General features: G+C 42.2%; 1 protein-coding gene across 1 annotated transcript in view; it reads right to left on the bottom strand.

Annotated features, from left to right (window-relative positions):
* Positions 1-3,644: 3,644 nt before the first annotated feature.
* LOC143132142 (adhesion G-protein coupled receptor G5-like) overlaps positions 3,645-13,524 on the bottom strand; it is a 158,488-nt gene continuing 148,608 nt past the window's right edge. The window contains exons 13-14 of the mRNA XM_076291475.1: positions 4,248-4,540; positions 3,645-3,736 (exon numbers count right to left, since the gene is read on the bottom strand). Coding sequence (XP_076147590.1) covers positions 3,645-3,736; positions 4,248-4,540 — 385 coding nt within the window. The remainder of the gene's footprint in view (positions 3,737-4,247; positions 4,541-13,524) is intronic.

Here is a 13,524-nt window from a genome sequence, read left to right as displayed (position 1 = left end):
TTCACCTCACTGTGTGCTCATTGTGTGCTTCATCTCACTGTGTGTTCACTGTGCTTCACTAATTCGTGGATTGGGAGACCAAATTTCCCTCACAGGACTTACTCACTAACTTATTTACTATTGGGGCAGGTCTCTCGGCACACTGCCTGATCTTTTCCTCCTAATCTTAATGTAGCCTCTTGTTTTAGTGTTACCGTTTACTTTGAGAAAGTCACCAGGTCCCCCTGGTTGAAAAACATCCCAAAGGAATAATTTTCTCACCCCCACAATTGAAATGGACATGGTGTCATTCAATATCAGGCCATGTCCCTGGGTGAAAAAAATCCAGCAAAAGCTAAATTCATTGTCCAGGTGTGCCCTTATAAAGGTTAAGCTGAGTTGTGCATGTTTGGAGAATAGTGATCCATGATCACATCCATGACTAAGTGATCAATTTTGGGATGGGGAAAATTTCAACCACCAAAATACCACCCCCAAAGTGGAGAATAGCTATAGAAATGTATGAAATCTACATTAAGATTTTTTGGAAGAAAAGATCAGTTAATTCACACAGGAATGCTTTACTCAGAGCAAAGAGATTTCTTAGATGTAATGAAATAATAAACAGAAAAATAGAATGAGAATTCTTTCATCAATTCAGTGGTGGTGTCTTTTACTTAAGGGACATATTTATTGAAGTAATCTAAAAGTAATCCTAAAGTAATCAAATTACGTTACATGTTTTTGGTAATCCTGATTACGTTACTGATTACAAAAATTGCAATGTAATTTGTAGTCAGTAATGGATTACATTTCAAAGTAATCTGACCCAACCCTGGGCAAGACATTATAAAACTCTGCAGGACATGTATAAAACCAAGGCCAGGCCAAACAAGAAGGATGTTGCCCAGCTCCTAGACCTTGAATTCCAGTCAAGACGCGCCTTCATTGACTCCGATGTGACTAAGGAGCAGGACAGGCCTGTCAAGATCCTTGAGGCGTATCCCTGCTTTGGAGAATTGGACCATGTAAGCATATGTATTCATTTTATGCAGCCCTCTGCTTCCTAAGCCTAGAAAGCATTACAACACTCGCTAACCACCACCAATGTGTAGCACCCACCTGGGTGATGCGGCAACCATTATGTTCCAAAACACTCACCACACACCAGCTTGAGGTGGAGAGTGAGGATGTGAATGAGTCAATTAGAGTGAGGGGATGATTAGGGGGCCAGGTTGGGAATTTAGCCAGGACACTGGGGAACCCCCTACTCTTTGCAATAAGTGCCATGGGATCTTTAATGACCACAGTGAGTCGTGACCTCGGTTTAATGTCTCATCCGAAGGTTAAAGTTTAACTCTGTTAGATTTGAATTGTAATGTAAATTTTAATTTAACATCTCTTCTCTATCTTTTGTCTCCCTGTGTGTTAGCTAGTGGATGAACTCCGGCGGATCCTCGATCAAGGGAACCCCCACTTCCTACCTGAACTAAATACCCGGAGGGCACAGTTTTATGGCGTTTTCAAGAAGGTCATGAGGCCTCCACTGTTGGACAAAGGTTATTACAGAACATAACAATTGAGAATCCCACAGACGTATTAATGTTTGTTTAATAACTGGCTGCAGAAAAACAAATTACTTTTTTGTCTTGTTTTTTAACAGTACAGCAGTCAATGGCCCTGATGAAGGCATTGCCAAACTTATTTCCATCACCTGTGGCTCCACCCAAGAAGTTGGGACATGCAAGTGAGGCTTTGCTTCACATCCTTAAGGTAAGAAAATGTATATGCATAAGAATTTTCACATTTACTTTACCATACAATACAAAAAGTGCATTGTGGTATTTATTTTTCTTTTTGTGTTTGTCAGCCTACAGAAGACCCCAACACCTTTCGACGAACAAGACCACTCTACAGCCCGGTCGTTGTTGTCTGTGAAACCAACTGCATACTGGCTATTGGAACCACACCTGTGTTGACTTTCCCAAAAGAGGATATCGATGCTAGCGTAATGTATCTAATGGCATGCTATTACATCTTTCACCTTACATATCCCAAGTGCGTTGCCACACTCCTGTCTATGCTGCAGACCGAGGTTCTCCTGGATGCCATCCACGACCAGGACATGACTTCCTCATATAGGAAGGCAATAGGCGAGTGAAAGAAATTCTTAGCTTAAAGGAAAATTCCGGTTTTTAGCACTTTAAGGCCCTTTTCTGGTTTGTTTTGGATGAACTAGTGTGGTGGACACCGAAATTTTGACGATTGGTCCTGTCTCGACTTTTCTGACTCGTTTTGAATTGCCTTTTCACCTCTCAGGGTGGCTGGCAATGGGCATACTGTAGTTAGCTACTCAAGTCACTTCATGTGGGAATCAGAGGTGGGAAACTCGGGCTAGATTCTGCTAACAGAGTTGCCCAGTTCGGGGCTCAACATCACTTTTGTTATTGATCATTTGTAGTCCATGTGGCCATTCATGTCCAACAGTTTTAATGTGAACTGGTCCCCTAGTACTTTTACATCATAAATACAGCTTTACACATTCAAAACAATTTTCATGACAAACTGTATATAGATTACATACATTCCATATAAAGCATTTCTTAGATACAGAATATAAGTTATAGGGTACATTTCTTAGATTCAGGATGTCATGAAATAAATGATGATAATCAACAGGCACTTTGAATACTAGGCACTAGATTAAAGTAGGCCTATAAAGGTTTACATATAAACAGTTCCAACGAGTTCCACAAACCATTTATCAACCTGAGTGGCCCATTAATTAGTTATAGGGTAGGCTATAGGCTACATATAAACATAAGACTAGCTTGCTTGTTTCTGCCTAGCAATAACGTCAATGCTTTAGCTCCTAACCTTTCTCTCTGCCTTCCATCCACGTGTAAAACAGCAAGCAAGCAACCACGCAAATCCGTCGACTGTCAAAAATCCTGTAGTTTTCAGTAACAGTTTTCCTCGAACTTGATCGCTTGTAGGGTCATGCCATTAGACAAGGGGCCGCTCATTTATCCCCCTACATTTCTGTAAACAGACTTGACCTGCAATCGGTTCATTGGATAAACCAGAAACTCATTCCCCATTCCCAGGAGACTTTGCTCCATTCTAGCCTAGGCCTGCGTTAATTTAAGAACAAACAAACAAATGAAATTGTATTTTTTTTTTATTTGTGACCATGAAAGTTCTGTAACGCCTGAATAAGACAAAAATGAATTAAGATAAAAAATTAAGGCTAGCCTTCACAAAAATCAGCATGGGAGAAATGAGTGTGCAGGGTAACCATGAATGACATGTAGACAGTGATCGAGTGGTATAAATATTGGTTGGACTTTTCCCGACTGTAAAGTGTATATTCGGGAGATTTTTGCGGAAAAGGTATTTTGAAAGTGTCATGTACGACGCAGGGCCGCGATGAAAGTTTGAGGGCCTGCCCGCACCTCGGCCGGCCCACCGGGAAAACTCCCGACCGTCCCGATTGCCACTCCGCCCCTGTGCTCTTGCATCTAACCTGGACATGGCCAACATCAGAAAATAGGGCAACATATTTTACTATGATGATAAGATTTGCCTATTGCCATGGTTATAGGTAGTATATTTAACTGGGTGATGAAATGTTAACTTATATGAGTGTGTGTGACTCCATCATCCTAGCCTTGCATGCTATGTGTCTCAGTGCTGTTTTCACTCTTTGAATTCGGGGAGAGTCTGGACACGCAAAACCATATGGAGATGAAGAAGCCTGTAGAGTGAGAAGGAGATGGAGAAACAACACCATGAACACATAAGCACATGAACACATGAACACATGAGCACATGAACACCATAAACACATGAACACATGAACACCAGAACACCATAAACACATGAACACCAGAACACCAGAACACCAGAACACCAGAACACCAGAACACATGAACACCAGAACACATGAACACCAGAACACATGAGCACCAGAACACATGAACACCAGAACACATGAACACCAGAACACATGAGCACCAGAACACATGAACACATGAACACATGAACACCAGAACACATGAACTCATGAACACATGAACACCAGAACACATGAACACCAGAACACATGAACACATGAACACCAGAACACATGAGCACATGAACACATGAACACATGAGCACCAGAACACATGAACACATGAGCACCAGAACACATGAACAGCACTGGAGAACACAAAAACACACACACACACATTTACATTTACATTTACATTATTTTTTTAACTTGCCTTGGAAGGAGTTGAGTGTGCAGAATAGGTAGATGCCAGGCAGCGTGAGCTGGTTGAAGGAGAAGAGAACGAGGCCCCAGGTGACGCCCAGCATGCAGGAGATGGCCATCACCGAGCACGCATCCCTGCACACACGCCCGCGCCGCCGCTGCTCACCAGAGGGGGCGCCACTCTCACGCAGCTGCAGCATCAGCCGCAGCGTCACCGCCAGCACGCCCAGGTTACACACAAACACCAGCGCAAAGCCCCCCACCGTTGTCACCAGCTTCACCATGTCACTGCTGACGTAGCACCTGGACAGACACATGGAGAGAGAGGACATCACAGGGAACATCACCCCATGCAGAGGGAACATCAGAGAACATCACAACATGCAGAGGGAACATCACAGGGAACATCACCCCATGCAGAGGGAACATCAGAGAACATCACAACATGCAGAGGGAACATCACATAGAATATTACAACATGCAGAGGGAACATCACAGCATGCAGAGAGAGAAGCCCGCAAGAACAGTTGATTGTAGGTCGGAATGCAATCGGATGCTACAGTGGGCAGTGCTTCGACTTGGCCAGCTTCACTCGTGGTCCGCGCGTGGGATCACGCGGTATCACGCAACTTTAATTTGTATTTTTCCAGTGAGACGCTGCAACAACCCAAACAACCGGTAGATGGCTCAAGTGAGCAGGGTGTCTCGTAAAAAGAAATGGAGCTGGAAAACCCTACACAGACTTCACTACAGACTTTAGCAGACTGGTTTAGAAATAATTTAATAGCCAGAAATATGCCTGCCCTGCCCTAATAAAGAAATATTTGGTTAACTGCGAGTGAATCCCGTTTGCAGCCGTAGAAGAAACGCAGGACAAATTAAACATTCTGGTTTTCTCCGAGTGCAACGATGATAGACAGACATCATTTGGACAAAATATAGAGCATATTAACCTCCGTTGCTCAGCCAAATGCCTTCCTGTTACGTCCTGTTATCACGGAGTTACAGGCAATAAACGATTTTTGATGGTCACAAGTTTACTTCATTAGCGGTTTATTTTTTTTGATTATTAAAGAGTGTTTTTCATTTAAAGGTTTGACTTTGTGCTTATTCAGTAGAGCATTTAGTGCTCTTCCCAATCCCAGACGTTCACATTGCATGTTTGTTTGTAATGGATGCAACCGCGAGATAGGCTACGCGTTTGGCGGCAATGAGTTGTTAACAGACATGAACCAAGACATATAGCCCAGCAGCAATCTAGGGACTGTTCGTTATTTATTGAAGGGGCCACCGGAGGAATTTTGAGTGCTTCAGTCAAAAGTTGCATGACCCTCCCTTGCTTGCTAGAAATTGTTCAATGACCCTCCGACAGAATTGTTAAAAAAGACATGACCCTCCCCTGCTAATTGTTTCTGTCTTCCGCCCGCGCTGCTTTGCGCCACAGCCACACACTGTGATAACGTTCTTAAATCAATCTTTCCCGTGAGCTTGCATGCTACCAGTCCTTCCTTTTAAAATGAGTTGCACCTGTTTGCACAATTTCACAAATACTCATATGAGATTAATAATATGACAAATAATCCCTGTGCACGGGGACCGAAACAATGCATGCCAACTTTTTCTGTGTTTCTCACGTATTTTAACTCCCCCCGCTGTCTTGCCGTTTTAATGTTTTCCCGTAGTATATTCCATATTTGAATACTCTCATAACAGCCCTGCCATCGGGCCTGTCTCTGTGTTGCCCTGTTGCTACCCCTTGCCCTTCCAACGAAACAGATGTCTTCAAATCATCGTTTTCCTTGCTTGAAGGCGAACTTAGAGTGATGTTAACCTATTTAAGTTTAACGGCGTGATTGTCGTGAGAGCACGATTCATTGGCGCTTGCATGTTCGGCCTTATGTCTACGTGCGCACCTGAGGCTACTCAGCTACAAGAGAAAGAATTTTCCCTGTTTGTATGTTCACTGCAAGTTTGCCTACCATAACTTACCAACTCTGCACTGTAGACCCTAACTGGCTATTTATATTTTTCTGTGAAATAAGGATATGTATTTGTTCAACTTTATGAAGCAGAATTACGCATAGGCTACTTGGAACATAATACATTTGACAAAGGACAGATGTATGTTGCTAGTGACAAAATATTAACTTTCAGTGTTTTACGATGTCTTTGTCATGGGGAAGTGTTTTTCCCCATGCATTTATTCTAGGTTACTGTCAGTGACTGCTGTGAGAGAAGCGGGTTCTGTGTTTCGTTCATGTCAGTGACTGACGCGAGAGAAGCAGGGTCTGTGTTGTGTTGCGTTGCGTTAATTTATTGGGCATACCGTGCCGTGCCGTCCACAGCTCAGTTCTGACAAAGCCTTACTCCTTTTGAAACAATGAGTGCGCGCGTTTGTATGGTTATATTGCTTGACAGGGGGGATCCCAAGCAGCTTTAAGCCATAAGGCTACTTTGAGAACATTTCCTAATTCACCCGACACTAATATTCAAAATGTTACTATTTCGGCATAGCCTATTAACTGACCACCCGATTCATGTTGACTGGGGGGCAGGGGGGACATCAGACATTTGTGCCCAGTTTATCCGGCCCTGCCCCCAACAAATCAGACCTTCCCACCAGCTGTGACAGCTTAAAAGAAGTCAAGAGGACTCCTAACTCACAGACCTATTCACAAACCGGTTTTGTGGCATTTCGCCTGTTTTGAAATCCTATGCGGCTACAAGAGCTTCCAATCGTGAGGAAGCAATTTTGCATTGTAGGCATAACTAACATGCAATAACGCCACCAACAACAACCAAAACTAGGCTACTCATTGTCAACATGTAAATTAAATGTAACATTATTGTGAATCAAATTAAAATGTTCTCTTTTGCAAACGTAGGCTAGGCATAGGCATAGTAACAGATAAATTTAATAATGTTACAAAGATACTACATCAATCCGTATGTTTCATTAGGCTACTAGGCTATTTGTTTTGCCTTACTCTTGATTCATTTAGGCTAGGCCTTTTTATTCAGTTATTCATCATCTTCCGTCCTTGTGTAGCGCACGCATTCTCAGACCTGTCACCTGCCACTCATCACAAGGGAGGTGTTTGGAATCATTCCCGCGTTACAATCATCAGCCAATCAAGGTGGTCACTTCAGTCAAGCTAGTGCATGAGTAATAACGTCATCCATAGCAACGAAGACTCACTCACTCTTAGACTGTTAGTCAAAGATTCTAGAGCGCTCAGCTCCAGAATCTGTTCAGGAGTTGTCATTTTCCCTTACTTAAGAGTAGCCTAGGTCTGAAAGGCTTTGTGAATAACTTAATAAGAGAAACTCATATAGCTAAAATATTTTATTGCTATTTAGGAGTAGCCTACTCCTAGTGGTAAGATAAAAGGCTTTGAGAATATGGCTCCTGGTGTCTAATCCAATGCATAGCCCATTTACACAAAATAATGGTTGAATATTAGGCTACTGATGATCATTGTTATTTAAGAACATGCAGAGCACCAAAAACATCTTGCTCGTAAAAAATCATCACACCGCACATTGTGGCGGGTCTGTTATTTAACCTACTTACTGTAGGCTGCGCAAACTACAGGCCTTTATTTTGGGCAAGCCTGCATTCGAGGCAGGCCTTCTGTTGAAGAATTTTATATAAAGCCTGCGCTAACAGTAATCCTCCTGCCCCCGATACCACAGCTGTGGATAGTGTGGAATGTTCAAGTAATAACACAATCCAATGTGTGTCTCAATTGTCCCCCGCTGACCACCTCACACATTTCTCTAGATTTTGCAACGACCTTACATGACACAATGCCATAAAATGCCAGTGTTTAGGACACCGAATAATGTTTGTAATTATACCAGTTAGGCCTACGTTCAACAGTAGCCTAACCAGTGTTGGGAGTAATGCGTTACAAAAGTAATGTAATTACTGTAATATATTGCTGTTTGCGGTAACGCGGTAATGTAAGGCATTACAAAAAAAAAATTGGGTAATATTTACTCGGTACAAACTTTAGTAACGCGCGTTACAATGCAGTTTAACCCAAAATTAAGTGCTTGTTTTGTTTTGATACATATTCGCAAACACCACGCGAGAACAACAGAGGAGAAAAAATCCGCGCAAAATAGTAGAACGTTACCTCCTGATACTGGTTGAATATGACTGTGGCTGCAGCAGACTCGCAGGCGGACTCTATTTGCGGGATGAACATAAGCCTACGCTCATTATTTTCAGCTTGTCAGAGACAAGGCTATGAAGAACATAATAGTTAGTGCCATTTGTGTGCGAAACCGAAAGATCTCTCAGCTCGCGAAATAGCACAAGTAAATTAATGAAACATCTAAAGTAGTGCCACGCTAATCTTTTTGATTCTTGATAAAACACAAACTATGCTGTTGTGCATGTCAGCTTTGTGCTGTCAACTTAAATTGAAGAGAATAAAGGGATAGAAATGCAGAAAAAGATTGTGTAGCATGGCAGTGCCACCGCTCCCACCACGTGCATCACGCACTTTGCGTAGGACACCAAAGGACAGAGGGGGCACCCAAATGTAACCAATGAATAGTAGCTTTACTGCAAACTGCGTTTCACTCTTCATCAATAACGTTTACAATGTCAAAATGCACTAACACGATGTTACATGCAAGTTTGATACCTTTTGGGTTCTCTCAATCACCACGTAGTACTAGAATTGGTGGGTCTTCAATCATTCGTTTTCCAAGCATTTAGGCTACATGAAGCACATGATATGCTGAGTCGACTGAAACGCATTCCATTCAGATAGCTAGGTGGATACCAGGCTCATAATTCACTTGTATTCGCAAAACGAAATGTGAAGCAACATGCCATTGCATACTTCCATTTCCAAAGCAATGAAGGTTGCTTAAAACAACTTAACATTGTGCATATTATTGTTAATATTGTGCTATCAATGTAACTCAAACAAATAAGGCTTGTAAACAAGAGCTGGCAAAAGGGCATTATGACAACGTAAAGATCAATGCTCTTAAAGTGACAGTGCACCATTTATAAGTAAAACAGCATTTCTTCAGAAATTAATGTTTAAAAATACACAGTAATGGTCTGTAAATAATAGGCCTTTTATTTTACTTTAGGTGTTTGAGTTATCATTTAAATGTCACTCACTCAAAGCCACTCACTTAGGGCACCGAAATGGCCAGCAGGCCACCATCTTGACATGTCTTTATTAAAGGAACCGTATGTAAAAATTGTATTTCAATTAATCATAAAATTGCCCTGATATGTCACTAGACATTAAGAAATCATGTTCATTTCAAATACTTCTATCACTGACAACAGTAGTCTGGCCAGGATATTGTCATTTAAAAAGTGAAGTTGCAGCCCTCAACTGATGTTGATGTTGTCATGTTGTGTTTTGGCCTAATGCGCCACCCTCCACCTATCTACTAATCACAAAGTCAGTAGTGTTTTGTCATCCGGTTGCCAACTCTGCCAGTCAGAGGGGAGGGGAAGGGGATACACCACTCTACAGTAATTTGAAAGTGATTGTAGTACCCGTTTTGGCCACAATCTTACATACGGTTCCTTTAAGCTTTGATTTACAATATAGTAGGCTCTCTATTGATTTTAATGAGTAGGCCTAGGCCTTAAAGTTACAGTATTTCTATCACAATTTACCAGACTTTGACCTTTTGTCGTTTTTTAACATTCTGACTATGATTGTTCCTTGTATTGCATTATGAGCACTGCGGCTATTGCATTCTACTGCCTTAAGCCTAGCTCAGTCATTATGCTATACCACATCTCCCTCCATTGGAAGAGCAAGCTGCATTAAGCGTAATAAACTGCATTTAGAATGGCAAATCCATATTTCTAGATATTTTGGTGAAAGTAACTTAAAAGTAATGCAATAGTAGTGTAATGCCTTACAATTCAGAGACAGTAATATTATAATGTAACAAATTACTTTTAAATGACAGTAATAACTAATGCATAGTACATTACGATTTTGAAGTAACTTGCCCAACACTGAGCCTAACATAAGTGTAATGAGCTATTCATTGTCGAAGGTGCATGGTGAAGTGAAATTCTTACTTTGGAAAACAAACATTTGCCGATATCATTGGATAGGGACTATGCCTACTTGTTTATTTTTTACGTAGCCTACAATGGCCAGTTCAGACAAAGCCGAAATTACTCATTTTGAAACATTTGTATGGCTATATTGCTTGATTTAAATCCCAGAGAGTAGGCTAGGCTACCGCACCCCACAGTGATGGGCCTAGCGGTCTTACGCGTTAAGTGTGGGGTATAAACAAGCTGAGAATTTAGCGGTGTCACGTCTGCCTGTCACAGACGCGGGGAGCTGAAGTTTGGATACAGTTACTAAAGTAACAGTATTTTATTTTACTTCTTATGGAATATATATTCTTTTCCCTTTTATAAAGGCTTTGTTTGAATGCTGTTGGAACAAATAGTAGTTGATTATAAAGGCAACTTTTTGTTGCAATATTCTGTGTGTTCTGGACTGCGGGTAACTTGTTAAGCCAGTGGTTCTCAAACTTTTTCTTTCATTCCCCATGAGGACATAAAGACTGCTCAGATAACAGGTGTAACTCCAGTTATGCACGGTTTTAGTCAAGTCATTTAAATGTGCTGGTGAAACAGTTGTGTAGGCTACTCTGGGCACAGTTCTGGGCACAGTTCTTCCAGAGCTTCGTGTCAAGTAATAAGGGTTGAGTCGAGATGTTTGTGTGAATGAAACGAAGCAGGCCATAGTGTGACATGCGTAAACCAATGGTGTAGAAATGACCCCACAGGGTTTTATTTAAGAGAGCCTGTCAGGATCTGGCCCGGACCTTTGAGTTTGTGCCACCCTGGTGGCCATTTTGTGTATTTTCCTGTGTTTGTTTTTGCCTGTTTCCCATGTGCTTTGTGTTACCTGCCTGTCACCTGTCTTTGTCTCCGCCCCATCTCCTTATTTGGTCATGCTTCCTGTCTCGTTTGTTTTCCCTCCAGTTCTGCCTCCTCACCTGTTCCTTGTTGTTGTCTTGTTGGTTTCGTCCAGTCCTCTGTCTTTCTGTTAATTGGTATGTGTATTTCTACCTGTTTCTCTGTTCCTTGGCGGATCGTCTCTCTGTTTCGTTGAGTCCAAGTCCTGTATGTATGTAAGTAGTTTGTAAAGTTTGTTAGTTAATAAAGTGTGTTTTTGGTTAGAAAGAGTCTTGCGCATGGGTCCTGTACTTGTAATCCTGACAGAGCCTACGTCAGACTGAAGAACTGCCTCTCTGACACTGTGATCAGCAGCACCGGAGCGCCACAGGGAACTGTGCTCTCTCCAGTCCTGTTCACCCTGTACACATCTGACTTCCGCTACAACACCGAGTCATGCCACATGCAGAAGTTTTCTGATGATACTGCAATTGTGGGGTGTATCAGGAACGGGCAGGAGGAGTACAGGAGCCTGGTGGAGGACTTTGTGCAGTGGTGCAAACTCAATCACCTTCAACTTAACACCTCAAAGACCAAGGAGATGGTGGTGGATTTCCGAAGGTCTAAGCCCGCTCTGCTACCAGTCTCCATTGATGGGGTCAATGTGGAGGTGGTAAGCACATACAAGTATCTGGGTCTCCACCTGGACAATAAACTGGACTGGTCAGCCAACACTGATGCACTCTACAAGAAAGGACAGAGCAGGCTGTACTTCCTGAGGAGGCTGCGGTCCTTCAATGTGTGCAGCAAGCTCCTCAGGATGTTCTACCAGTCTGTTGTTGCCAGCGTCCTCTTCTATGCAGTGGTATTGTAGCGGACCGCTCCATATTCTTTATAATAAAAATGTATATATTACTTTAGGCTTATCCAACCGGGTTGCTTAAACGCAATTGGGGTTGTTAACGTCACGCAGTCAGCTGACGATAAAAGGCTGCTTGGCCTAACCTGCGGGAGGAGAGCGCTAAATACAGGAAACTCTATCGGAGAGAGTAGTTACCGAGGGCATGTGAGACATGGCGGGAGCAATTTGAAACAGAACATTCACACTGGTTAAGTTACATTGGATTCCTTGGATCGTACCCTTGTGGATTAATCCCTTTGAGGAATTACTTTGAAGCAGCGCGGATCCTGAGCAAAATAGGACCGGCTCAAACTACTTTGTGTTGCGCACGACGGAATGGATCGGCCGCATGACAAGAGGTTTTCCTTTCTCTTGTCGAGGTGTTGTGAAGATCCCTGGTTCAAGTCGTAGGCCTACTCTGCAGTTCCCCTGGCTAGTCTCCCGCTGGTAACTCAACACTCATCTCCGAGTTCACGTTTCCCTTCCACCAGTATACAACTAATTCAACATATTCCACAACTCACTTTCCTTCAGTGACTCAGACTCTTTCATACTCTTTCATACATACTGTTTTTGTTTAAATGTCATTTTATTTTCGATTGTATGGAGGGTTATTGATTAAGTTGTGTATGAATATTTTTGGTTTAATTTAAACTATCACAATATATGATTTGAAACTTATAAAACGTATTTGTGTTGTTTGATTTGTGTGATAGTTTCGCTGTAAAGGTGGCTACATTTGAATTGGCAGCAAATACTGCCTGGCACCCCAGAGAGAATTGAATCTCTAAATTTAAAATAAAAGATTCAGATTAGTCACGTTACAGTATGTTGGGGAGGAAGCACAAAGAAGAAGGATGCGGGGCGACTTGACAGGCTGGTAAGGAAAGCTGGCTCTGTAGTGGGAGCTGAACTGGAGTGCATCACTTCAATAGCTGACAAAAGGACCCTAAACAAACTGATCTACATCTTGGACAATGAATGTCATCCGCTCTACAGTACTATCAAAAACCAAAAGAGCTTGATCAGCTGGAGACTTTTCTCACTGCCATGCACAACTGAAAGGCTGAGGAAGTCATTTGTTCCTAGGGCCATTGAACTGTTCAATGCCTCACTAAAGGGGAGAGGAGAGAGACTTCTCTGCTTAGTCTGTCTGCCTCTCCACCCTCTCCATGTCCATGTTTTTTGAGTACTGACTGCCCACTACTGCTTACTACTGTTTTACTATTGTACACAGCCTAATGTTTTTCACTACTGTTTTACTGCTACACTGTTACCTCAACCCGTTCTTGCACTGAAATAGTTTTTATTTTACCTTGTTTACATTACACTTTACTCTCCTATTTGACTATATTATTTATGCTGGTCTCTAGACCCTACTGTTGCACTGTTGACTAATGTTGGACTACTTTTTGCACCTTCACCATGACACCCACTCTCTTGAGCACCTTGCCAGGCACACACAACTAA

Source organism: Alosa pseudoharengus, unplaced genomic scaffold (genome assembly GCF_046254945.1).
Source record: "Alosa pseudoharengus isolate Yale_2024_CS ecotype anadromous, Long Island Sound unplaced genomic scaffold, YU_APseudo_1.1 YU_APseudo_1.1_scf_19, whole genome shotgun sequence".
In the NCBI taxonomy this organism is placed as follows: Eukaryota; Metazoa; Chordata; class Actinopteri; order Clupeiformes; family Clupeidae; genus Alosa; species Alosa pseudoharengus.
The sequence above is the reverse complement of the archived record's forward strand: the minus strand, read 5'-3'. Positions and strand labels throughout refer to the sequence as shown.